This window comes from Nothobranchius furzeri, chromosome 2 (assembly GCF_043380555.1).
Source record: "Nothobranchius furzeri strain GRZ-AD chromosome 2, NfurGRZ-RIMD1, whole genome shotgun sequence".
NCBI classification, from domain to species: domain Eukaryota; kingdom Metazoa; phylum Chordata; class Actinopteri; order Cyprinodontiformes; family Nothobranchiidae; genus Nothobranchius; species Nothobranchius furzeri.
Genome location: NC_091742.1, coordinates 52,951,042 through 52,975,285, shown reverse-complemented (window position 1 = coordinate 52,975,285; position 24,244 = coordinate 52,951,042). Strand labels below are relative to the sequence as shown.

The following is a 24,244-nucleotide window of genomic DNA, read 5'->3' as shown; positions in this document are numbered from 1 at the left end:
CTACTTGTATTAAGAAATCTGTCACTTGTCTAAAGTGTAGATATTTTTTCTTATTTCAAGAAGTCTTACCAAGTGCAATTATCTTGCTGCACTGGCAGATTATTTCACTTAATTTAAGGTCATTTAGACTAAATTCAACTATTTTTTAGCTTATTTTAAGATGGCTAATTTTTGCAGTGTAAACCTTCAACTTGCGTTTTGGATCCAATCCCAACCAAATTATTTAAAGAAGCATTTCCTTTGGTTACTGCCCCCATTCTACATATAATAAATCTATCCTTAGTAAATGGATATGTACCACAAGATTTTAAGGTTGCTGTAATCAAACCTTCACTTAAGAAGCCTTCTCTGGATCCAGATGACCCAATGAATTATAGATCAATATCTAACCTTCCATTTTTATCCATAGTCCTGGACAAAATAGTGGCCATCCAAGTATGTGAGCATTTAAACACTAATGCTCTGTTTGAGGAATTTCAGTCTGGTTTTAGAGAGTATCACAGCACTGAAACTGCGTTAGTGAGAGTTACAAATGATATTCTTATGGCCTCGGATAAGAATCTTGTGTCTGTTCTAGTCTTGTTAGATCTCAGTGCTACCTTTGACACAGTTGATCACAATGTTCTTTTAGAAAGACTTGTACATGTTGTAGGGATCAAAGGAACAGCGCTAGGCTGGTTTAAATCCTACCTGTCTGACAGATTTCATTTTGTAAATTTACATGACAAATCTTCATACTCCAGGGTTACTTGTGGAGTACCACAGGGTTCAGTGCTTGGACCAATTCTTTTTACTATATATATGCTCCCAATTGGTAAAATCATTAGACAGCATGGGATAAACGTCCACTGTTATGCTGACGATACTCAGTTATATTTATCCATTAACCCTGATGAACCTAATCGGTTGGGTAGATTACAGGCTTGTCTTGAGGACATAAAAAATTGGATGACTCTAAACTTTTTGCTTTTAAATCAAGACAAGACGGAAGTTCTCATCTTTGGACCATAAATCCAGAAAAGGAAATTGCTTAGCCAATCACCTGACCTGAATGGCATTACATTAATCTCCGAGAACAAAGTAAGGAACCTTGGTGTTATCTTTGACCATGACATTCAAATCCCAGGTTAAACAGGTTTGTAGGATTTTCTTTTTCCATGCACCTTCGGAATATTGCTAAGATTAGAAGCATCCTTTCCAGGAGTGATGCTGAAAAACTAGTTCATGCATTTATTACATCAAGACTGGATTACTGTAATTCATTACTCTCAGGAAGTCCACAGAATGTAGTTAAAAGTCTTCAGCTTGTCCAAAATGCTGCAGCTAGAGTTCTGATGAGAATTAAAAAGAGAGATTATATCTCTCCTGTCTTAGCTTCCCTACATTGGCTACCTGTTAAATTCAGAATAGATTTTAAGATCCTTCTTCTCACATATAAAGCTCTTAATAATCAAGCTCCATCAAACATCAGTGATCTGATTGTTCCATACGTTCCTAACCGAGCATTTCGCTCTCAGACTGCAGGTCTACTGGTGGTTCCCAGAATATCTAAAATTAGGATGGGAGGCAGATCTTTTAGTTATCAGGCTCCTCTCCTGTGGAACCAGCTCCCAGCCTTAGTCCGTGAGGTAGACACCTTGTCTACTTTTAAGAATAGGCTTAAAACATTTTTATTTGATAGGGCCTATGGTTAAAATCTGATGTTAGCCTAAATCTGGACAAGTGGGGGAGTAGAGGGAGGTGGAGTGTACAGTCAGTAAAGACGGCTCTCCCTTGTACTGACTCCAACATGCCTCCATCTAAATAGGATAGATTATCATGAGTTATCTCTGTAGTTATGCTGCTATAGGCTTAAGCCTGATTTATGCTTCTCCGTCTGCGTCAGTGCGGAGACACGCAACGCCATTATCTGTCCTTGCGTAGGGCTTCGGCAGGCACGCAAGTACGTACGGAGTCGAGCCCACTTTTTTAAACATCCGTCGAACGAGACGGATTACGCAAGCTTGTGATTGGTCAGGACGCTGCTGTTGTTTACAGCGCCGCCATTGCAAAGAGAGCCGAGTTTAACTAGCGGCAGACATGGAGAAGCTTGAAGAATACCTCGCGAAAAAACTCTAAAAATATGAACGTTTAAATCCCGTGACTGGAGGAGTGAAAAGATGCGCAGCAAGCGTTTTATTTGTGGACGGAAATGACAGGAAACGTGGGTTTAGAGGTGGGGAGCGCATGAAGAGGTGGGAGAATGAGAGACAAATATGTCCGTGTTAAAAGTCTCTTATATACCCAAAAACACAATATAAACACACGATCTTGGACCGATACATGACAGGATACCACAGAACAGCGCTGCACCCTCTGTTGTCCTGCCCGGCAATTGCTTTGCAACACTCTCCAGGTGACGGAGAAGCACGAGAGCAAAACACTTCCGTATATCCGTGCGTATCTGTCCCTTGCGGAGCTGACGGAGAAGCATAAACCAGGCTTTAGACTGCTGGAAGATACACTGACCACTTTTCACATTCTACTGCTTTCTTCCACAATCTGCTCTTTAACTGTATTATTTTCTGCAATTTCAGCTGTTAACTTTATTTTCTCTCTGTTTTTCTCCCCAGAAGAAGCTACAACAATGTTCTACTGAGCTGTGGTGGCCTCATGGAGGGGGCTATTGTCTAGCACACTGCTGCTAAACACTTAAACTTTCTCCCTCTCCTGATAATAACTTTTTGCTTTCCTTGATAGTGGATGTGCTACTACTAGTTTATCTGTTTAATTATAGATCTACTAGGATAAATATAATAAAGTTTATCTCTCACCAAATAGAATATTTACTAAGAAATCACAATATAACTATAGACACATTACTTTGTCTTTGTGTGTGTGTGTGTGTGTGTGTGTGTGTGTGTGTGTGTGTGTGTGTGTGTGTGTGTGTGTGTGTGTGTGTTCTCGATCCCCAGTGAGTCGTGGAGGATGGCTGCTTATTCTGAGCCAGGATTCTCTGGTGGTTTCTTCCTGTTAAAAGGGAGTTTTCCTCTCCACTGTCGCTTTATGCTTGCTTAGTATGAGGATTGCTGTAAAGTCATTGACTTGATGCAATTTGCTGGGTTCCTTATATAGGAAACATTATTTCTGATTGGCTCAATGAACTGACCTGAATTGGAATGTTTATTATGTGAAATGCCTTGAGACGACTCTTGTCGTGATTTGGCGCTATATAAATAAACTTGAATTGAATAGAAGAAAACTCCCCAGTCACCACTAACTATCCTGTTTATTTATTGCAGATGGCTGCACTGATTATTTTTACATGATTTGTTCTGTAAAAGTTGGCATTTTTGGTAGTCTACAGTTTTTTTGTCAGTTTAAATTACAATTACAGAGGTAATTCTAAAATATTATGGATCATGATAAAGATCTATTGGAGGGGGGGAGGGGGGGGGGGTTCAAAGGGGGCCTCGCCCGGGGAGTAATTCCATGTAGAACCGCCACTGGTTGTACCTCACGTGTGATGGTCTCTTATTATTATTATCAAGCATAAAACCTTCATGTGTAGAGATGAACACCGGCGATCTGATTTATGTGCAAGTGTCTTAAGAATTCATAGCTGGTCTGATCCTTAGCGTAACTACGTACTGTACGAGCAGGAGGACACTGACATGAGCAAAAAGCAGGGACTACGCACACGCTCTGTTCTAAAATAAAATGTTTTATTTTATTTTAATTACCTTAAAAGACTCAAAGTCTCTTTTTACACTTTATATTTATTTAATCAGGATCGTTGTCAAGTCGACGCCAGAAACAATGAAACACAACATGAATATCAGATGAACAACAAGGCTTTATTCAACCGGTATTCATACAAGTTATCAATCATGAACGAAACATTTCTCTTACCGTTGCTTATGGGTGGAGAGCTGAACACCCCAGTTAGAAAACGTAATCCATGATAGGTGAAGAACTGAACACATGTAATCCATGAACCTCGTCAGGTAGAATCCAACAAGCAGCTCTAACAGCTCTGAGCTCTGCTCTGCTCCTTATACATTCCCTGATGTGCGTGCAAAGCTGCACACCTCCACCAAGATTACCTTGATTACATCCTCATGATCACATTATGTTCGGCTCTACCATGATTATCCTTGATTATATCCTCATGATAAGTGTGATTGACAAACAGTAGTGATCAATAACTTGTATAAAGCAATTATACAACAGATGACAAGTTCATTTTTATTACATTCCACTCTTGAACTTTTCATCTAATTTATGTAACATCACCATTTCCCCATCAAAACCAACGTCATTTATAACATACCTTGTAGTTCCACTTTAATTTTCATCGTAGTCTTTGCATTATTACCCAATTTATTTCTCTTCTTAATCGAATAACATACCAACAAATAATAAGATTACACAATGTTAGAATGCTGATTATAATTAATGCTGCAATCATAGGTGGAATTAGCACTTTATTAGCGGTACTCGACATGCCTGTAAATATATCCCACCAATGATGAGCGGAAGCCTGTTCAATCAATGTAGCAACATGTTTTATTTCCCCTTGTGCCACAAGAGTAGACACCATGAGCCTGGAAAGGTTGGACCTATGAGAGTCAATCAATTTTGCCACTTCAGTGGAACCATCCAATGCGCATTTGAATTGTTCCAGTGAGAGTGTCCAAGGGGAGTGTAAAACCTCCCATTGTATCTTAGTCAGCCGACTAGATACAGTGTAATTACTCAACCAATAGGTCACGTTATTCCATTCCCACATATGTATACCCTTGAGACAACCTGAAAAGGGAACTGAAGGTACCTGTGGGGAATTGGTCATTGTAGCCACGCATAAGGTGTTAGGACCCACCTGCCAAAACTGTTCCTCTGGGGGTGTGACCGTCCAATCACAGAGTACGACCCTTGAATCAGTGAAACATGGATTGCTATGTCCTTTTACCAATGGGCAGGCTAAACCCTTATCAGTCTCATCACAGTGTTTTACTTCATATGTTCGATTTGTTTTAACATCCCACCACTCTCCACTAACATGGAGATACCAAAACCCTTTAGTGGTTATCACCGGCAGTATCTGATATCTACACACAGTCATTACTGATGTCATATTATACTGATCCCAGTATCCAGTACACATAGATTTATTACAAATCGTCATTTCTGCATGTAGCTGTAGCCATAATGAACTACTGATGTTCCATAATGTTCGCCATGCATGATAGTTATTACTCATTACCTGTATTTGAAACCTATTTCTCTGTGTCTCAGCATGAATAGTCTGCAAGGAACAGACTGTCCAATTACCTATGTGTGACAAATTATGCAATGCATCATAAGTTTCATTCCAAAGCTTTAGATTCCATTTAAATACACTTTTCCACACATCACTTCCTTCTAACTGACTAGATACAGTCGAAGGCATCCATCTTGCAGTCTTGGTGACAGCTTGTGCGGTGTATTCTCCAGTGTTGGACAGCATAGTTCGTGTCACCTCATTGTCTGCTGTGTTAGCCAGACCATACAAAGTTCCAGTTCCTCCTAGCACGGTGTCATACCATGCTCGCCTCCTCCTGTTGCAAGGCGGAATAGGAGGGAATTTCACAGTCCATCGCACATATTCGGCTACCCTTATTTGTCCCATTTGTTGACAAGTGTGAACCAGGGGAGCTACAGCTGTCTGCGTAGCTCTAGCTGTGTCGGGCAGCACCCAGAATATGTACAAATAGGCGTGTCCTCCTGTGATTACAGTTCCATTCCTGATCCAGAAATCGTGATCAACCTTCATACTCCAATTTGTGCAATTTTGTATGCAAGTACCATTCCCCTGATGGTATGCACAGATGCGCGCTGCAGAATTAAAGGTTACTGTTGATCCTTGAACCAACACCCCCGGGCTGATCACCCTTCCTCGGATTTTAAGACATCCTCTGCACCGGTACATCTTACCGGTAGATGTTAGGTTTCCCAAGTAGCAAGCGTCATTTGCTCTGCATGTGAATGTGCCTTGAGTGCGGTTGGACATACTGCTAACCAATTCCAGATGGCCCATGACCCCTTCTTCCAACACTTGTCCTTCCGTGAGCCCCCAACAGAAATGTGCCCTCAGTGCGATGACAGCGAGGACATGGAGGACGATGACCAAACATCCGACACCACCAGGTCCGCGGAGCCCATCCATCGCCTCGACAAGGGTTCAATCCTTTTGTAGGGGAAGGGGACCCAGTCAACCACCGTCACTCAGACACCCGCCTATGGGATACATACAAAACTGCAGATAGAATGACAAGCATTAATTTTCTCTCCTGTAACATTTGTTTATCGGAATATTAATCCATTTTTCCTCTCCGGGGAACAATACACTTACCACAGCATCTTTTCCCTGTGCAATAATCTCTCCAGCTCTGGGAGGACCATTGAGCTGCTCCACCCACACTTTTGCCCCCGCAGTAAAGTCTGATGATCCAAACCCAGTTTCACCCCTCTGAGTGATAGTGGTAGGTTTAGTAATCTCTTCAACTTTGGACATTACACACCGTTTGATTACTAACTGAGCTATCTTGTCTCCTTTTTCCAGTACCAACGGTTCTTTACCTGTATGCTGACACACCACACCTATTTCCCCTTGATAGTCTGAGTCTATTACCCCAGCTAAAATGGTTAGACCCCTCAAAGCTAAACCACTTCTTGGACACACATGAGCATAAGTTCCTGGTGGACATTGAATTCCCAATCCTGTTTTTACCACTGTCACTTTATTGGTTACTAAAGTGATGCTTTCCAAGATTTTAAGATCTAATCCCACAGAGCCCGCAGTTGCTCTAACAGGGAGTTCTGCCTCAGAAGTTAGTTTCCACATTCGTATAGGAGGGTCAGTAGAAGTTGTTTCCCTTCCTGCCCTGGCAACCATTAGCATCAGTGGAGTAACTCCATCCCCCACGGGTCTGTTATTTAACTGATGTACTGCCCTAGTCAGATTTTCTCTCCATTTGTCCAAAGAATTAGTAACCGATAGTTTCCTTAGTTTCTCTTTCAGTAACCCATTCATTCTCTCAATGAGTCCACTAGCTTTCGGGTGATATGCTACATGATAGATCCATTCTACCGCGTTGTTCTCTGCCCATTCTTTGATCTTATTTCCAGTGAAATGGGTACCATTATCAGTCTGAACCTGCAAAGGTAGTCCATAATAGGTCTCTATTAATGACAGACATTTCAATGTAGCCTCCTGATTGGCGTTATGACACGGATGCACCACCAGTACCCCTGACACCGTATCCACGGCTGTGCATGCATACTTACAGTTTTTACTTTTTGGCAATGGTCCAATGAAATCAATCTGCCAACACTGTCCCGCTTGTTTACCTCGATGTATCTGTCCCTGTATATGTCGAGGGATTCTCTTTTTCTGATGTTGACAAGGTTCACAATCTTCTATGGCAGTTTTAATATCATCAATGATGAGATCTATTCCTCTGTCCCTCGCCCATTTCAATGTTCCCTGCACACCCCAATGTCCAGCAGTAACGTGAGCCCATTTGGCTAATCCAGGACTTGATTGTCTTACAGCCTGAATTTTCACTATCTTATCTACAGTCTGATTATGCAGGGATTCAGGATCATTGTTATTAGTATGAGCATCCACATGTAATACTGACACAGGAATATTTTGGCATTTCTCCCAAATGTCCTTCCATAGGTCAGCTCCCCAAACCTCTTTTGAATGTATCTTCCATTGTGTAGCATGCCAAGTTGGCATCCAAGTTAACATTCCTTGGGCTACTGACCAGGAGTCAGTATAAATACTTACTCCCTGCACCCCAGCTGCCATTATTACCATGTGTACTGCTTTCAACTCCGCCCATTGACTACTCTTTCCTGTCCCTGTGAGTTCCATAACTTGTTGTGTACCAGGGTTAAATGCCCCAGCCTTCCATTTCCTGGTTCCTGCCACATATTGACAGGAACCATCAGTGAACCAGGCTCGCTCCTGCTGCTCTGGGGTGAGTTCGCTCCATCTTACCCCCAGTTTCACAGGAGAATCCTGGATTGGTTTTACCTCAAAAGGCACTTCATCCATTTCTGGAACGTCTGCCACTTGCTCGTGGAGCATTGATACTCCTTTTTCTCCTGGTTTCATTCTCTCAGAAACATACCACTTCCATTTTATGATGCTAGCCTCTTGAGCTACCCCTATGCGGTGAGTTGTAGGATTGCTCATGACCCAAGTTAGAATGGGTATATGTGTTCTCATCATTACTTCATGCCCCACAGTTTGGGCTTCTGTTTCCAACAAAGCCCAATAACATGCCAACAACTGTTTTTCAAATGGAGTATATCTCTGTCCTGCATCAGGCAATTTCCTAGACCAAAAACCCAAAGGTTTTCTGCACCTATCTTGTTTTTGCCACAAACTCCAGTTAGCATAATCATTTACTGCAGAAACCTGTAACTCCACTGGTCCTGACAACATCTTCCCCAAAGAAACAGCTTGTTGGATGGCCTCTTTAGCTAGTTCAAATGACTGTTGTTGATCAGGCCCCCATTCAAACTGCTCCTTCTTCCGAGTGCATCTGTACAGAGGCTGCAAGATCTGTCCTAAATGAGGTATGTGGTGTCTCCAGAACCCAAACAACCCAATATACCGCTGAGCATCTGTCTTATTCTGTGGTATTGGGAACCGTGCTATTTTCTCTTTAGCTTTAGTTGTTATTTCTCTTTCCCCTCTATTCCAGATAATTCCCAAGAACTTCACTGACTGTGCAGATCCCTGCACTTTCTCTGGATTTATCTCCCATCCATGATTCTTCATATGTGTTATCAGAAGTGGGAGCAATTGCTCAACCTCTTCTTTAGTGTTTCCCTGAATCATGATGTCATCAATGTAGTGTGATAGCAATATGCCTGATGGGATCTTTAAAGTCGACAGATTTTCAGCCACTATCCTATGACAGATTGTGGGTGAATGCAAATACCCTTGTGGTAATCTGGTGAAGGTGTACTGTCTTCCTTCCCATGTAAAGGCAAACTGTTCCATCTTGTCCTCAGGGATAGGTATGGTAAAGAAAGCATTGGCCAAATCTATCACCGCATACCATGTACCAGAGTGATGCTGCACCCTTTCCACAATCGTGATAACATCCGGAACCGCAGACGTTAAAGGAGGAGTATGTTTATTCAGCGCTCTATAATCCACAGTCATTCTCCATGAACCATCTGATTTCTTCACTGGCCATAAGGGATTATTCCACCGTGTGGTGCATGTTTTCAAAACTCCTGCCTCCAGATATTCTTTAATAGTGTCCGTAATTTCTTTCTGACCCCCAGGCAACCGGTATTGTTTTTGTGATACCACCTGTGTTGCTTCAGGAATGGGAAAAGGTGTCATTTTGACCTTGCCTACCAAAATGGTGTGGATTCTGTTTATACCAAAACAAAATCGACCATGTTTCAGATGAAGAGTCATTCCGGCCAATATATCCATTCCAATAATCCATTCCTTTGCAGGAGCCACTACTACACTGTAATTTCTAATAGGTTGATTTCCTATTTTTAAGGGTAAAGTTACTCCCTTTCCTACTAACATCTGCCCCCCAAGTCCAGTCAAAGGTACAATGTTTCCCTTTATTTTATCAGGATTGCCATGAATTACCGAGGCCTCCGCCCCATTGTCAACCAATGCCATTACTGTCTGTACTGATTTTTTCCAATAAATCTGTAATTCCACATGTGGTCTGATATCATTTATTGACCATCCTGAGGCACTGGCAACAACCCGAGCTTGACCTTCATCCTATTCATCATCATGTTCCCTTCGGTGCTGTTTTTCCTTTCTACGCTTCACTGCCGCCACCTGATAACACTCATCTGAACTCTCCTCCTCTGAAGATTCCTTGGGAGGGGCGGAAGGTTCAGCAGGCTTCGACGCCACCTCCCTGATCACATTCTGCAACATTCCAACCAATTCTGACACAGACATCCTGTCGTCCTTTTCAGGACAATGTCTGAACTGACAATGGACCTTCAGTCCCATTTGGCTGCATTTCTCCATCAATGCATTAGTGGGCAATCCATCAATCTCCTCAAACGGCACTCCCGCTTGTCGCAGTGCCCTCCACAGATCTGTTCTAGAGGGGCCCATTGCCCCCCCTTTACGACCCCTTGAATGTGGATCAATCCTGGGTTTATTTTCAGTTCTAGCTCCCTCTCTCCTCGTCTCAGACCAATCACCCAGCGTGGTGAGTTCGCCAAGACGATCTTTTATCGCGGCAAAAGTCTGGTCTGCCGCGCCAAACAACAAGCTGGTCACCATGGGTTTATAATGTGGTGGGGCATGTCTGATGAGGTGATCTCTAGTTGCCTTAGAGATGTTACAGTCCACCACTCCAGCTCCCCCGTTTCGAGCCACTTGCTCTCTAATAGTGAGTCTGGTGAGCCGCTGAATGGCATCTCTCACTGTCTGCCATTGCCCTTTAATCTCAGACCAGTCCGCCGTGGTAGGATAGATTACATGACATGCCAGAGCATATGCATCCCCCACATTGAAATCTTCATCAGCTGGCAATGCCCGGACTGTAGCCCGGTATTCAGCATTTATCTGTGCATCAGTACTTAATCCTGAAAATCTCATGGCATCACCGGCATCTATGGCTATATCACACGCGCCATCCTCCATAAGGCGATTAAGCCAGGAGTCAGTTGGTTCGCCTGGGCGCTGTTTCAGCTTCCCATTCATGTGATTTAACTCATCTTGTGAATAATCCTCTAGCGTTGTTAGCAGCCTAGGGGCGGGTTGTGGCTGCTGTTGTAACATCCTTCTTATATTACCCGCCTCATCGAGTTCCGGCCGTCCCTGATCATCCACCATATCTACCAGTATTGGTGGAATAATTTGCTGTTCTCGCCGACGCCTAGTAATAGGTCTTTGTTCTGACATCTTTATCCCCTGTAATGATGGATACAAGGGCTGAGGTGGTGGGTCAGGTTTAATCGCCCACTCCTCCTCCTCATCATCCCCCCAAAGATCCCCGTTCCATTTCTCAGGGTCCCAATCTTCACCAACATTCTTTACAAACGCCCGGATCTGAGCAGGACCTGTTCTACGAGGTCGCTTCTTTTCCTTCCTTTGCGCTCGAGACACAAAAGTCAGCGTTTTATCCAAAACATTCTGAGCATGCTTTAGCTCTTTCCCCATCACACACACTCTCTGCTCAAACTCTGAGCATGATTTTCCAACTTCTTCAGCATGGATTTTCTCCTGCGCCGCTCGCTCTCTACAACTGCTCAATTCTAACTCCTGTTTTTTCCATGCTTCTGCAAAAAGCCACATCATATCTCTCACTCCTGCCAGCGGCGCTTTTTCTTCAACTTCTATCCGCGTCAAACGGTCCAGCACCACGGCGGGGCTGACCACTCCATTTAACTCTCCCCACGGCCCAGGGCGTCCACCGCGCTGCCTTAACATATCACCAATGGTTCGGAACTCCTCCGTTTCCCAGCCGGGAATCGGCACGGGAATCGGCGTTCCCTCCCCAGAAGCACTCGGCTCCTTTTTGCTTCTCCAAAAACACTTCATTGTTGCTGGAATAGCTTGACTGATCCTGTTCGTGACGCCAAAAATGTTCTAAAATAAAATGTTTTATTTTATTTTAATTACCTTAAAAGACTCAAAGTCTCTTTTTACACTTTATATTTATTTAATCAGGATCGTTGTCAAGTCGACGCCAGAAACAATGAAACACAACATGAATATCAGATGAACAACAAGGCTTTATTCAACCGGCATTCATACAAGTTATCAATCATGAACGAAACATTTCTCTTACCGTTGCTTATGGGTGGAGAGCTGAACACCCCAGTTAGAAAACGTAATCCATGATAGGTGAAGAACTGAACACATGTAATCCATGAACCTCGTCAGGTAGAATCCAACAAGCAGCTCTAACAGCTCTGAGCTCTGCTCTGCTCCTTATACATTCCCTGATGTGCGTGCAAAGCTGCACACCTCCACCAGGATTACCTTGATTACATCCTCATGATCACATTATGTTCGGCTCTACCATGATTATCCTTGATTATATCCTCATGATAAGTGTGATTGACAAACAGTAGTGATCAATAACTTGTATAAAGCAATTATACAACAGATGACAAGTTCATTTTTATTACACGCTCGAAACAACAACACCAACAATAACAGCAAGAGCACCAACAACAACGTGAGAAGAGACGACACGCGGGTCAGGAAGTCCAGCGAACCACTGGCCTCCACTCGTACAGAGGAGAAACAGAGGCTACGACGCATCTGGAAAAATGAATCCTTTTGATATTTTAGAGGAGAGATGGACGCAAAGAGAGCAGTCTGTGTTTCAGTGTGCTTTTAAAAATCCTCATCAGAGCGTGTCGTGTTTGTTCATCTCTCCGTCTACTTGCCTTTGAGACAATTAGTGTGCTTAGTTTCTTCGTAAGACTGCACCCGAAAGTTTGTCTAAGCCAGCCTTTTTTGTGTTGAGATGAATTATTGTGCTTCTCGGTCCACACAGCAGTCTGAGGCTGGGTGGAGGTAACGCGCTGGGCTGCAGAGGTCAGAGGTTGTGTGGGAGCAGCTTCCTCGCATCAGGAGAAGGAGCCAGAGCTACTGCACCAGATAAAGAGGACTCCCTCTTCAAGGCTACTCAGGAAGCACTTAACATGGGAGGGCCAGACGCTCAAACACGAGCTCCCCAAAGCGCCAGCATTTAGTCTTGGGAGCGCCGTCTTCTCACACACCTACATGTCATGAGGGATGGGTCAGGGGGAGGGGGGCTGGAGATCAGTCGAGCATTGCATCCAGTTGGTCTGCCAAGTCGTCAAACATGCTGCCGATGTCATCCAGGATAGAGACGGTTCCTTTTTGGCTGGAAAATTTTGAAAAAGAAAAATGGAATAATTAGCTTTTATTGAGGCTTCGATAAATATGCTGACAGAATCAATGAGTCAAGTGTGGAGGTGAGTTCCTCCACTGATGGAAAGCAGCTTTAAGATTCAGTTTATGGGTGACATTCACTATTTTCACACACACACACACCTGACAAACTCAGAAACATACAATAGAGTCGACTAATTGTAAAGATCAACAAAAAGTAATAAATCCCAAAATAATAATATAAATCATGATTTTTGTTTATTGTTTATACTTAAAAAACTCATGTTTTACAATTGTTTTCATTTTATAGGAGAATGACGTTTTACAAAGACCAGTAAAGTACATGAGAAATCATGTTTTTATTAGGTGTCATGGCTGCCATGGAGCTTCATAAAGAAAGTAAAAATCGATTAGACCATCTGGACAATGACTGTTCTCTTCATTTGAGTTTTTTAGTTTTAGGTAATGTAAAGGGGGAAATCTGGAAGTAAAGATGATTTTCTAGATTTTTGCCCCTCATCCAGACCTAATTTCTGAAATTTCATATTAGACTTGTTTATTTCAGAAAACAAAAAGATAATGTGATGTGTTTTATTTACCCGGACATCCTATGTAGAGGATTCTATTTGATTCTACTCTCTAGCATGACTTCATACTCACTCATTTGGCTTGTCTTCCTCCTTTATTTTGTGCTCTACAGCCTGCAGAGCTGCAGCCAAGGAGGCGCTGGTCTCCTCCAAACGATTCTGAATCTCTCCCTCTTTCTCCCCTTCCTCCACGTGACCCACCATCTCCTCCTTCGCTCCATCCCTCCTTAAAGGCTTCCTCGGGTTCTGCCTCCTTCTCTCTCCTCCCCTCCTCCTCTTCCTCCTCCACCTCCCTTCCTCCCAGGAGGTCAATAGTGAGGCCAGCGATGGAGGAGCGAGGAGGTTTGACGGGGTGAGGCGACGGAGTGGAGGGACTCTGAGCTGGAGACGGGGAAGTAGGAGGGAGTCCCGGAGACAGACAGGGGCCGGAGGGGGTGTCAAGAGCTGGAAGAGGGGCTACAGAGGAAGGCTTAGGGGCCGAGGTGGGACTGGCTGCAGCCGGGCTCATGGTAACTGGAGACGCTACAGCTTTGCCGGGTTTGGGAGCTGTCGGAGGCCCGCGAGGCTTCGGTGATACTGGAGGAGGAACGCGCTTTGGCTCTAGACAGAGAAAATGGCAGAAAATATTTTGAATTGAATTAAAACAAAACCAACTGGGTTATAGGTAGGGCCAGATTAACACTTTGTTGTACCCTGGGCAACAATATTAAAGGGCCCCATCATCACGACCCAAGGATCACCATAATATGGTCACATACAGAATATTTTACTGTAATATGCAGTAAATATACTCAATACTTGAATGCCTGACATCACGTAACCCGCTCAGGGTATGTTTATGTTTATGCTTATTTACTTAGCAGATGCTTTTATCCAAAGCGACTTACAATTTATAACCTATAGGGCATGTTGTGATCTGTGGGAGAAACCGGAGTACCCGGAGGAAACCCACGCATGCATGGGGAGAACACGCAACTCCACGCAGAAAGGCCACAGCCGAGTTTCGAACCTGCGACCTCCGTGCTGCAAGGCAACAGTGCTAACAACTGCGCCACCATGCAGCCCAACCTTTGACCCACCTCGTGTGGATTGACCAATGAGGAGAGGTTCTTAACTTGACGCCCTCTCTTCATTGGTCAGTCTGCATGAGATTGACTCTCAACCGCTCTCAACTGACATTCAAAGTCGTAGGCAGCGAAGCGTCTCTGTGCAGTGCAAAAGCTCGGGTGGAAAGTTTGTTTATTATAGGGTGACCATATTTCCATTTCCAAACAAGAGGACAGGGGATCTGTGCCTATGACGTCACACTATGGCAACGCCACACAAACCATGTTGGGACCCATTTTTTGTAAGAACTAAATTAATATCAGATTCTGCCAATAAAAGGGCTCTAAAACAATTCATGTGTAATTATTTAGCATATTTATTACAAAATGTCATTTTCTGCTTTAGTGCTGCAACAAGGTTTTATTAATAAGAAATTATTGTACCTTTTGTTTTACTACAGCATCGGTAAGCTTCCTGTGCACAGATTATTAAGGATGCTTGTTTCAGCTGTGAGATTAGACGATAGGATCAATGAAAAAATAAGTTGTCACACACTCCATGGAAACTTTCAGAGAATCCACAAATAGTGGCTTTCACATGGTTTTGTTACTTTTTGCAAGTTTAGAAAAGCAGCAGATGAGACATCATGTCTGATAATTTAGTTCTATTTCGTCTAGTCTTAGCCCTTAAGCGAGCTGCTATTGGAAGGGTGATCTCAGCATCAGCCAATCATGAAGAGCTTAAATGTACGCCCACCACGTGGGCACCCCTTGTGGGTTATATAAGTGGAACGACCCCACTGTTCGCCTCCGTTTTCTCTTCACGCCAAGCTTAAGAGCTTCCTTTAAGAGCAATTATACAAGAAAAATCTACTCACCGACCATGTCCAGCGACGCCAGGATCTGCCCGGCCTGCCAGACGGGCTCCATCTCCAGCTGCGACCTGCACGCCAAGTGTAAGGTCTGTCTCGGGGCTCACCACGCTGGCCTGGCCTTGACCCCCAGGCCTCGTGCCCGTTTTGTACCGCTCTGCCCGTGGCTGAAAAGGTCCGCCGGGTCGAGTACTTCACACCCACCACCAACGAGGAAATTCCGGTGGCTGGCATGTACTCGCTGGACAAAGCGTTACAGTTCTTCAACGTCGGCCAGGAGCCGGCTGGCTCCTACCGACTGGACGATGTCATCGACAGCAAGGAGTACGACGAAGCTGGCTGCCATAGCCCTTTTTCCCTCCGGTACAACACGGAGGTCGACCGCAAGGCTGGCTGCCATAGCCCTTCTTCCTTCCTGTACAACACGGAGGTCGACGAGCCTCGTGAGGAGCACGACGAGCTTGGCTGCCGTAGCCCCTTTTCCCTCCTGTACAACACGGAGGTCGACGAGCCTCGCTCAGCGGGTCCTTCTGCCCCAGTGGCTTCTCGCTCCTCCCTGCCAGCAGTTAGAGCACTGCTCCAGGAGCTGCCCACCATCATCTCCGCGGCTGCGGCCCGCAAGGGGCTAGCCGTTCCAGAACTGGCTCCGCCTGAGGCAGATGAATTGACAGGAATTTTTGGGGCGACGCAGACGCGCTGTCCAGACCCCGTCTGGCCACGCTTCCCCGCTGCCATGAGCTGCTGGTCCGCCGCCTTCTCCGAGCCTGCCGGGTTCAAGGCGCCAATTTCCACATATGTGCCCATTACCAAGGTCGAGGGCTTCTCCGACCTGGGCTGGCCATCCGTTCCCTCACTGGAGCCGGACTTGGCTTCGCTGTGTGGCGTCGAGGCCAAGAACCACCTCGTTGGACCGCGAGCAGTTCCCTCTTCTAAGCATGACCAGCTGCTGAGGCAGCTCGCCGATCGCGCACACCAGTGCACCTTCCAGACCGGCGCTGCAGGAAATAACATCGCCTTCTCGCCTTTGGCGTTCCCAAAATGGTGGAGGAGGTTGACGCTCCTGTCGAGTCAGAAACCATCATTACTAAAACTGCTGATGCCATCCTCAATCTGTGCGTGGCTGTACTCACCGGTTCTGCTCGCATTGCTGCCTGGCAGACCCTTATCCAGCGGCCTTGTGGCTCATGGCCCTGCCCTCCATTCCTGAACACCTGCACAGAGAGATGCTGGAAGGCCACATCACCTCTGACGTTCTGTTTGGTCCCCATCCTACGAGCATCATCTAGAGGGCTCAGCAGCTGAACTTTCAGCCACGGTGCGAGACCTGGTCCACTCTCGGTCAGCCTGCACTCCGGCCGTTCCCCCAGAGGATGGGACGAACGGCGAGGAAACTCCAGGCGCCCAGCTGCATGGCCAGCCCCGCAGAGCCGGCCTCCCACTGAGGCGGGACCAGGGAGTTGGCAGCCAATGGTTCCGAATGAGCCAGCAGACACAGCCTTGGCAGTCTCAGTCACAGGAATCTCGCCGAAAACAACCACGAAAACGACTCGTTGGGGGAATGTGTGTGCTTATGACTAATGTTAACTCTGTGAATGATTTTGGTTTTGAAATAAAACCCAAAAAACGTCACATCGAGAGCACAGTCCTACAGTCCTCTGCAGAACCCTCTGCCGAATCCTCACACATAATGTTCCCCGCACCAAGCACTGCAGCACATCTGCATGTTCACACAGTCTGACTCGGTCATGTTACACGGCTTGCTGTAAGGGTGCGCTCCATTTGCGCAACGGCCCCAGCCTACGGCCAGGCCCGACTCATCCCGCTTCCCCCACAGCGTTGGGTGGGACGGGATGTCATGGTGCTGTCGCGACCACGCGCAAAGTGCGCGGCTCCATCCGCTGGCACTTTGTCGTTCCCATGCACAGGCCCGGCTCCCACTCGTCCTTCATCCTTGGACTCCACGCTCTGCGGTGCGGATCAGCCTCTTCCAGCTGTTTCACACTCGCCCTTTCGAGCACAGCCCTCCATGGGTCGCTCCCAGTTCTCTGGTACAAGCGACGGCGGTAAGGGCGCGAACCCAATCCTCACGTGACCTCGAGCACACGTCCGCTGTCGAAACGCGCGCACGAATGCCTCCCTTTCGGCTACTCGCTAGCCCAGCGCACTTTCTCCAAATGTCTGGAGACTGCGCTGCAGCCACTGCGCACGGCGGGAACGAGGGTTTTATTTTACCGGGACGATCTGCTCCGATGCCCCTGGTCCGAGGACGAGGCGTCAGAGCAAACCAGGAAATTAACAGAGCATCTGTCAACCCTGAGGTTTTCTATAAACTGGGGGAAGAACTCCAACCTTCCATCCCAGTCGATTGTGTTTCTCGGGGTGGAGCTGAACGCCTCCCTAATGAGAGCACGTTTGTCACCGGTGAGAGCGGCAGATCTCACCACGGTGATCTCCCGCGTGCAACCCCGCAAGATCGTGAGAGCCCTGTTAGTCATGAGACTTCTGGGCATGATGGCTGCAGCCCACTCGGCGGTGCTACTAGGGTTGTTGCGCTCTCGGCGCCTGCAACGCTCATCCGCCTCCGGGTACACCCGATACGTCAGAAGAGACGTATGTTGAGGGTTCCCACATCAGTGGGCGGGGGCCTCGCTCACTGGGGGAACCCCTGCATCCTCTCACACGGGTTCCCATCGGAAGTCCTACGTCACACGTATCTGTGTTTACGGATGCGTCACTGTCTGGGGTGGAGGGCACGTGCTTGTCCCATACGGCGGCAGATCGCTGGCCCTCCCACACGCACGAGCACATAAATGTGTTGGAGCTTATGACAGTGAGGAATGCGCTCAGACACTTTGCTGCCCTTCTCGATGGCCGTCATGTCGAAGTTCACACAGACAGCCAGGTGGCGACAGCCTACATAAATCGCCAAAGGGGAGTTCGATCCCTCCCACTATTGCGCGTAGCCACAGGTTTACTGTGTTGGGCACATGTCCACCTGCTGTGCCACCTACAATCTGGGGATCCTGAATGTAGCGGCAGACATCCTGTCGAGAGGGGTCCCCGCGACTCCGACTGGCGTCTGCATTCCGCACATCTGGATAAAGTTCGGGGAACTGTCTGTGGAGCTGTTCACGGCTCGCGAAAACGCTCAGTGTCGCCTGTGGTTTTCCCTGAGTCCCCGGGACCAACCCCCGTCTGGGGCGGACGCCTTCTCACACCAGCCCTGGCCTCGAACGCTCCTTTATGCGTTTCCACCAGTTCCTCTGATTCCCCGTCTCCTGGACCGAGTTTGGTCAGAACAGCTCTCGGTAATTCTGGTGGCTCCCAGACGCCTGTCCGCATCATGGTTACCGGACCTGCAAGCGCTACTGTCCGGCTCCCCGTGGAGACTCCCGCGAAGGGAGGACGCCCCTCCCCAGGCGGATGGGATTATCAAACATCCTCCAGAAATAGGCCAACGGCTGTAAGTCTGGCCGCTGAGCGGTCATGCTTAGGGGTTTGTTTCTGGGCTGCCGCATGATGTGGTCACCACGATTCAGAGTGCGCGGGTGCACCATCACATCTTATGCTGCTAAATGGGCAGCTTTCCAGAAATGGTGCACAGAGCGGAATTTTCAAGCGCTCTCCTGCCAGCTGGCGGATGTCCTATCGTTTCTACAGATACTGATGGACAGGGGCCTCGCATTCAGCACTATTAAAACATGCTGCAGCTATCTCATCCTGTCACCAGGATTTTGGTGATGGGTCTGTTTTCAATCATCCCCTCACAAAACGTTTTCTAAAAGGTGTCAGAAGGAACAGGCCTGTGTCCCGCCCGCTAGTTCCCCAGTGGGATCTAACGGTGGTTCTGCGTGGCCTATTTGAAGCCCCATTTGAACCCTTGGACATGGTCTCACTCAAGTTCCTGTCACAACTGCCTTGCTGCTGGCACTGGCATCAGTCAAGAGAGCGAGCGACCTAACTCGCCCTCTCAGTGGCTCCCGCATGCCTCAGGATCTGGGAAGATGGAGGGTCTGCTGTTTTATGCCCCAGCCTTTGTGCCCAAAAACATTAATACTTCCTTCAAATCCAGGTCAATTTTCATTGGCTGAACTTTTTCCTCCTCCCCATAATTCTGATGAGGAGGCGACTTCCCATCTTCTCTGCCCGGTGCGCGCGCTCGCACGATATGTGTCACGCACTTCAGGGATTCGCCGCTCACAAAGCATGTTTGTGCACTACAGGGAGTCTTCCCTTGGGCACGCGCTGTTGGCCCAGCGCCTTTGACTCTGGCTATGTGACGCCATTTCACGCTTACACATCAGCAGAGCGGGATCCCCCCTGAGACACTCAGGGCTCACTCAGCCAGAGGGATTTCCTCTTCTATGGCGCCCCACAGTGGTGTGTCAATGGAAGTCATTTGTCAGGCTGCTTCATGGGCTTCACCCTGTTCCTTTACTCATTATTATTTACGAGATGTGTCTTCAGGATCCATCACTCGTTCAGTGCTTGGACCTCAGCAGGCTGAGTGAATGCATTATGGCACCTCATCAACCTTACTTGAATGAATTTCATCCTCTTGTGGATGATGTTTTTTAGTGGGGGCCTTACTCTTATCTCTGGCTGCGTCAGCCTTTTAAGCCCTGGGCTGAGGCTGAGCGACCCTCACTAAAAGGAGACTTGTTGGGTGTGTCCATTGGTTGAGCTAACCAGTGTGGCGTAAACCCATCCAGCTGCGCATTATTCCAATAGCAGCTCGCTTAAGGGCTAAGACTAGACAAAATAGAACATTGGTTACGTATTGTAACCCCAGATTCTATGAGTCTAGTCGCAGCCCTTAAGCCACTGGCCCCACTGGTTCTGTTAGGACTAAGAGCCATCGGAGGCAAACAGTGGGGTCGTTCCACTTATATAACCCACAAGGGGTGCCCACGTGGTGGGCGTACATTTAAGCTCTTCATGATTGGCTGATGCTGAGATCACCCTTCCAATAGCAGCTCGCTTAAGGGCTGCGACTAGACTCATAGAATCTGGGGTTACAATACGTAACCAACGTTTTTCATCTGATGATATTAGAACATGTCAGTGATGTCTGAGGAGCTTTTATAAACACTGTATAACTAATACTCCTGGAGAGGGTATGAATTACAGAGGCTTCTGGGGAGCCCAGTTATTGGGGGGGGGGGGGGGGGGGGTAATTTTGCCTTGGCCCCCAAAATGTCTTGAAACAGCCCTGGGTGTGTGACTGAGTTTTGAAGGTGATCTGAGCTGTATCAGATGTATAAATATGACATGTGTATAACTTATTGCTTTATACAGGTAAAAACGTGTAGTGGAGATAAATCTACCTACATTTTACTTTTTGTTTTGTTTTCTTGTTTTTATTGAACTATTTTCCTGTCCTGTCTGTCTCTCATCTTCCTGCATCTCCTCTAAACTCTCCAGAAAAACTGCTGCCTGGATTCTTACTTTTTCACCTTACTTTTGAGCAGATCAAAGGGATCTCCTGACCGCAAAGCAGAGTGCGCCTTTCGATGCTGCGTCAGTGAAGTGAAATCACTGCAGCACAGGTGATGAGCTCCGCAGTAGCAGAGCGCTTCAGGCTCAAATAAGACAGAAAGTAGAGAACATGTGCGGGCATGAACGATGGCATGCTAATTATAGTTTTTTGGTTGCGCCACTTTGAGAATGGACCGTGCGCTGGAGCGCTGCGCAACAACGCGCTGTGCCGCTCTCTGTGCTCTCTGCTCAAAAGAGTCCATAAATGATGTAATATAGGTAGAAAACTTTTTTCTGGCTCCCCTGGATGTGTAGGATATACAGCTCCCCCATAATTCGATCCCTGCTCCTGATGAAAAGCCGGACATTTTCATCAATACAAGAACCCCCAGTCCGGACGCCCCGGACAGAGAGTGAAAAGTGAACATGTCCGGGGAAAACAGGACGTACGGCCACCATAGTCCTCATAAAGCAGGAAATTACAGATACATAATTTTGCTCGTGCCCTTGCTGCCCTGGGCCCTTTAGAGTTTGTGGGCCCTGGGCAATTGCCCAGTTGCCCATATCATTAATACGGCCTTGCTCTCTGTTGAGGGTAACTCTGAAGTGCCTTTTTTTCCCCTCCCCGTGACTCTGGCCTCTTACGGTATTACGGTAGCGCGACTCGGGTTGCGAATGACCACAGTCACCAATTCTTGTCATGTGTCTACAGGGGTGGACCGTTAAAGCACCCGAGCGCCAATGGCGCTAAATTTTCTCGTTGGGCGGTAAATACTTGACGACTTACCGCCCGGGTGGCGCCCAAGCCTTGTTTGTCATTTACACACCGGCTTTCACCCACATCATGGCCCCGCCCTGTAGGAAGCCGCCGTTTTCGTTTTGCGCGCGTGAACCTGCGCGCCTCTAGCCACGTACTGCACGATTCTAGTTATTGTCACGTGAACTATTAAAGACGAAGTGGAACCACGCTAGAAACACACAAGCACGCAGGAAGATCGCGCCGCCACAGGGTTTGGATTTCTTGATGAAATCTCCGGCAAAACGCTTTAAAACTGGTGAGGAGAAGCGAGACCGTTCGAAACGGTATGAAGCAGAGAAGCGTGTGCGTAGGTGGAATGATTCTTGGCGGTTTAAAGAAGACGGGAGGTGCAGAGAATGGCCGTGTTGGAGTTGAGCAGCGCCTCGCCTGGAAAACAGACAAGAGCAGATGGAAGCAGCAGGGGGAGTGGCTGAAAGTCAGCGTTTGAGTCGGACAGATTTCCCTGCATGTGTAGCTCGGGGGTGACGATGGCTGAAGATATCGCGTTAGCATTCACACTTGTTCAATTTTCAATTTTAATTCTGGTGCCTGTTAGGGCTGTAGCGAAGCCTCGACGACGTCGATGGCTCGATTCTAAAAATTTGTCGACGTCAGATCCGGAAGTCGACGCACCGCGCCCACTTGTTGCATCCCCAGGAGTTTGTAAATAGAAAAGGAATCTGCATGTTTTTCCTCTAGTTCGCCCTCTTCTCCGCCTTCACTAACATCTCCGCCAAATACCGAAGACCTGGAATAATGTCCGTCCGCTACTAGATTCCTTTCCTGTTTTGCCCGCCTTCGTCTCCCGGCAACGGACAACAACTTCCGGGGTCAGATGTGCTGCTTCGTCTCTACCGCAGATGTAGATCACCGGGAGCGTTTCTCCCTTCATAAAGGAGCTTCTTTCAGACATTAGGAGAGCTGATTTAGTGGTAGCAGTCTCTCCTCCGTGCTGGTCTGTTTGCTGGGTGTTTTTGGTTTATTTAAACTTGGTAACTTGAACTTAACGTTGGTAAAGCTACTGTTAGCATCTTCGCTAACAGCTTCTTGCGTTGGGATAAGCTGTTACGTTTTGGTTTAGAGTTCATCTTTTTTGTGGTGTAGATCTCCCTTTTATTACATTTAGAGTGTTGTGGGTTTTCGGTTTAGTGTATAATATCACCTTGAGTTTGGTTTAACCCGTAACACCACTCGCCTCACGCACATAAGTGACCAAAACAAAGCAGCATGGAGACACTCCGTCTTCTACCACCTCTCAGGCAGCTGCCTGCACTCCCAAGATCTACATGTCACCAGAACATAACCAACCGCAACACAATAAAAGCAGTGTTATACAAAATGGAAGGCCTGTGGTGTTTATTCTCTTACAGTAAGAATTTATCAATTTTTTTGAGGAATTTATTTGAGATTTTCTGGTTTTTGTTAATTGTGCAATAGAAAAATAATCATTAGATTAATTTTCTAAATAGTCATTAGAATAGTCGACTATTCGATAAAATAATCGTCAGAATAATCATTTTAAAAATAATCGTTTACCCCAGCCCTAGTGCCTGTTAGCAGTTGAAACACATCCTCACGTAATTGTGGATATCATATATTGTATATGGAGACATGACTGTAATAATAAGTAAAGGTTACCAGCTGTAGGTTTAGTGTGTTCATAGGAAACGTGACAAAAGAACACAAAACACATTTCTCTTTATGGCCTATATAGTTGTCATCATCAACATAACGTGATTTACAGAATACATGTGACCAACAAACATTTCATGTTCTACCACCCGATGTTTGGATCAAAATATGAACCAATCAGATCTTAGATCAGGTGAGAGCCAGGCGTTTCCCATCATCCCCTAGGTTTTGTAGCCGGTAGAGAGCAACTGCAGCGCCTTGCTCCAAAATATGCGGCCGCCTTGATCTCACGAGGTTATCGTTGCCTACGTATGCATGACGTCAGAGCAAGTCGTCGTCAAGTCGGACACAAATCTAACCGGCATGCACTGCTAGCCGATCACCGCTGGTCTACTCTGCGCAGAACTGGCTCATCTCGAACACAGCCAATGGCTCGAGTACAGCAAAGCGGAGGAGGTGATGTACTGCGTTGTATGCCATAAGTATGTGACGACAAAATCGTGTTTTGTTGAGGGAACAAACAAATTCAAACTTGAATACGTTATTATGTTTGTGAATGTGTACAAAATAAAGGTTTATTACATTTAAAATGGTTCAGTTGTTATTTTGACTCGTTTTGGCAGCTGACCAGCGGGGCCAGTAAATTTTCAGAGTTACCAGCCCGGCTGGCCGGTTGGTTTTGAAGTTAAAGTCCACCCTTGGTCTATGTCTGTATGTCTGATCTCAGAATTGTGTGTACTGAAACTCTAATTTCCCTCTGGGATTAATAAAGTATCTTTGAACTTGAAATTTGAATTTATATATATAGCGCCTCTCAAGATAAAAATCACGAGGCGCTTCACAAAAACAAAAACAAAAATGTAAAAATATAAAAAAGCATTTAGAAAATGTTTAGAAATACATTTAAAATGTGCAAAAAT

General features: G+C 46.4%; 1 protein-coding gene across 1 annotated transcript; it reads right to left on the bottom strand.

Annotated features, from left to right (window-relative positions):
• Positions 1-11,757: 11,757 nt before the first annotated feature.
• On the bottom strand, positions 11,758-15,605 carry LOC139063751 (uncharacterized). Its single transcript, XM_070546481.1, has 3 exons — positions 15,422-15,605; positions 13,571-14,097; positions 11,758-12,902 (listed from the first exon to the last, which is right to left on the bottom strand). The coding sequence occupies exons 1-2, from the start codon at positions 15,471-15,473 to the stop codon at positions 13,571-13,573; spliced, it is 579 nt and encodes a 192-aa protein (XP_070402582.1). The 5' UTR covers positions 15,474-15,605; the 3' UTR covers positions 11,758-12,902.
• Between the last annotated feature and the right edge of the window lie 8,639 nt (positions 15,606-24,244).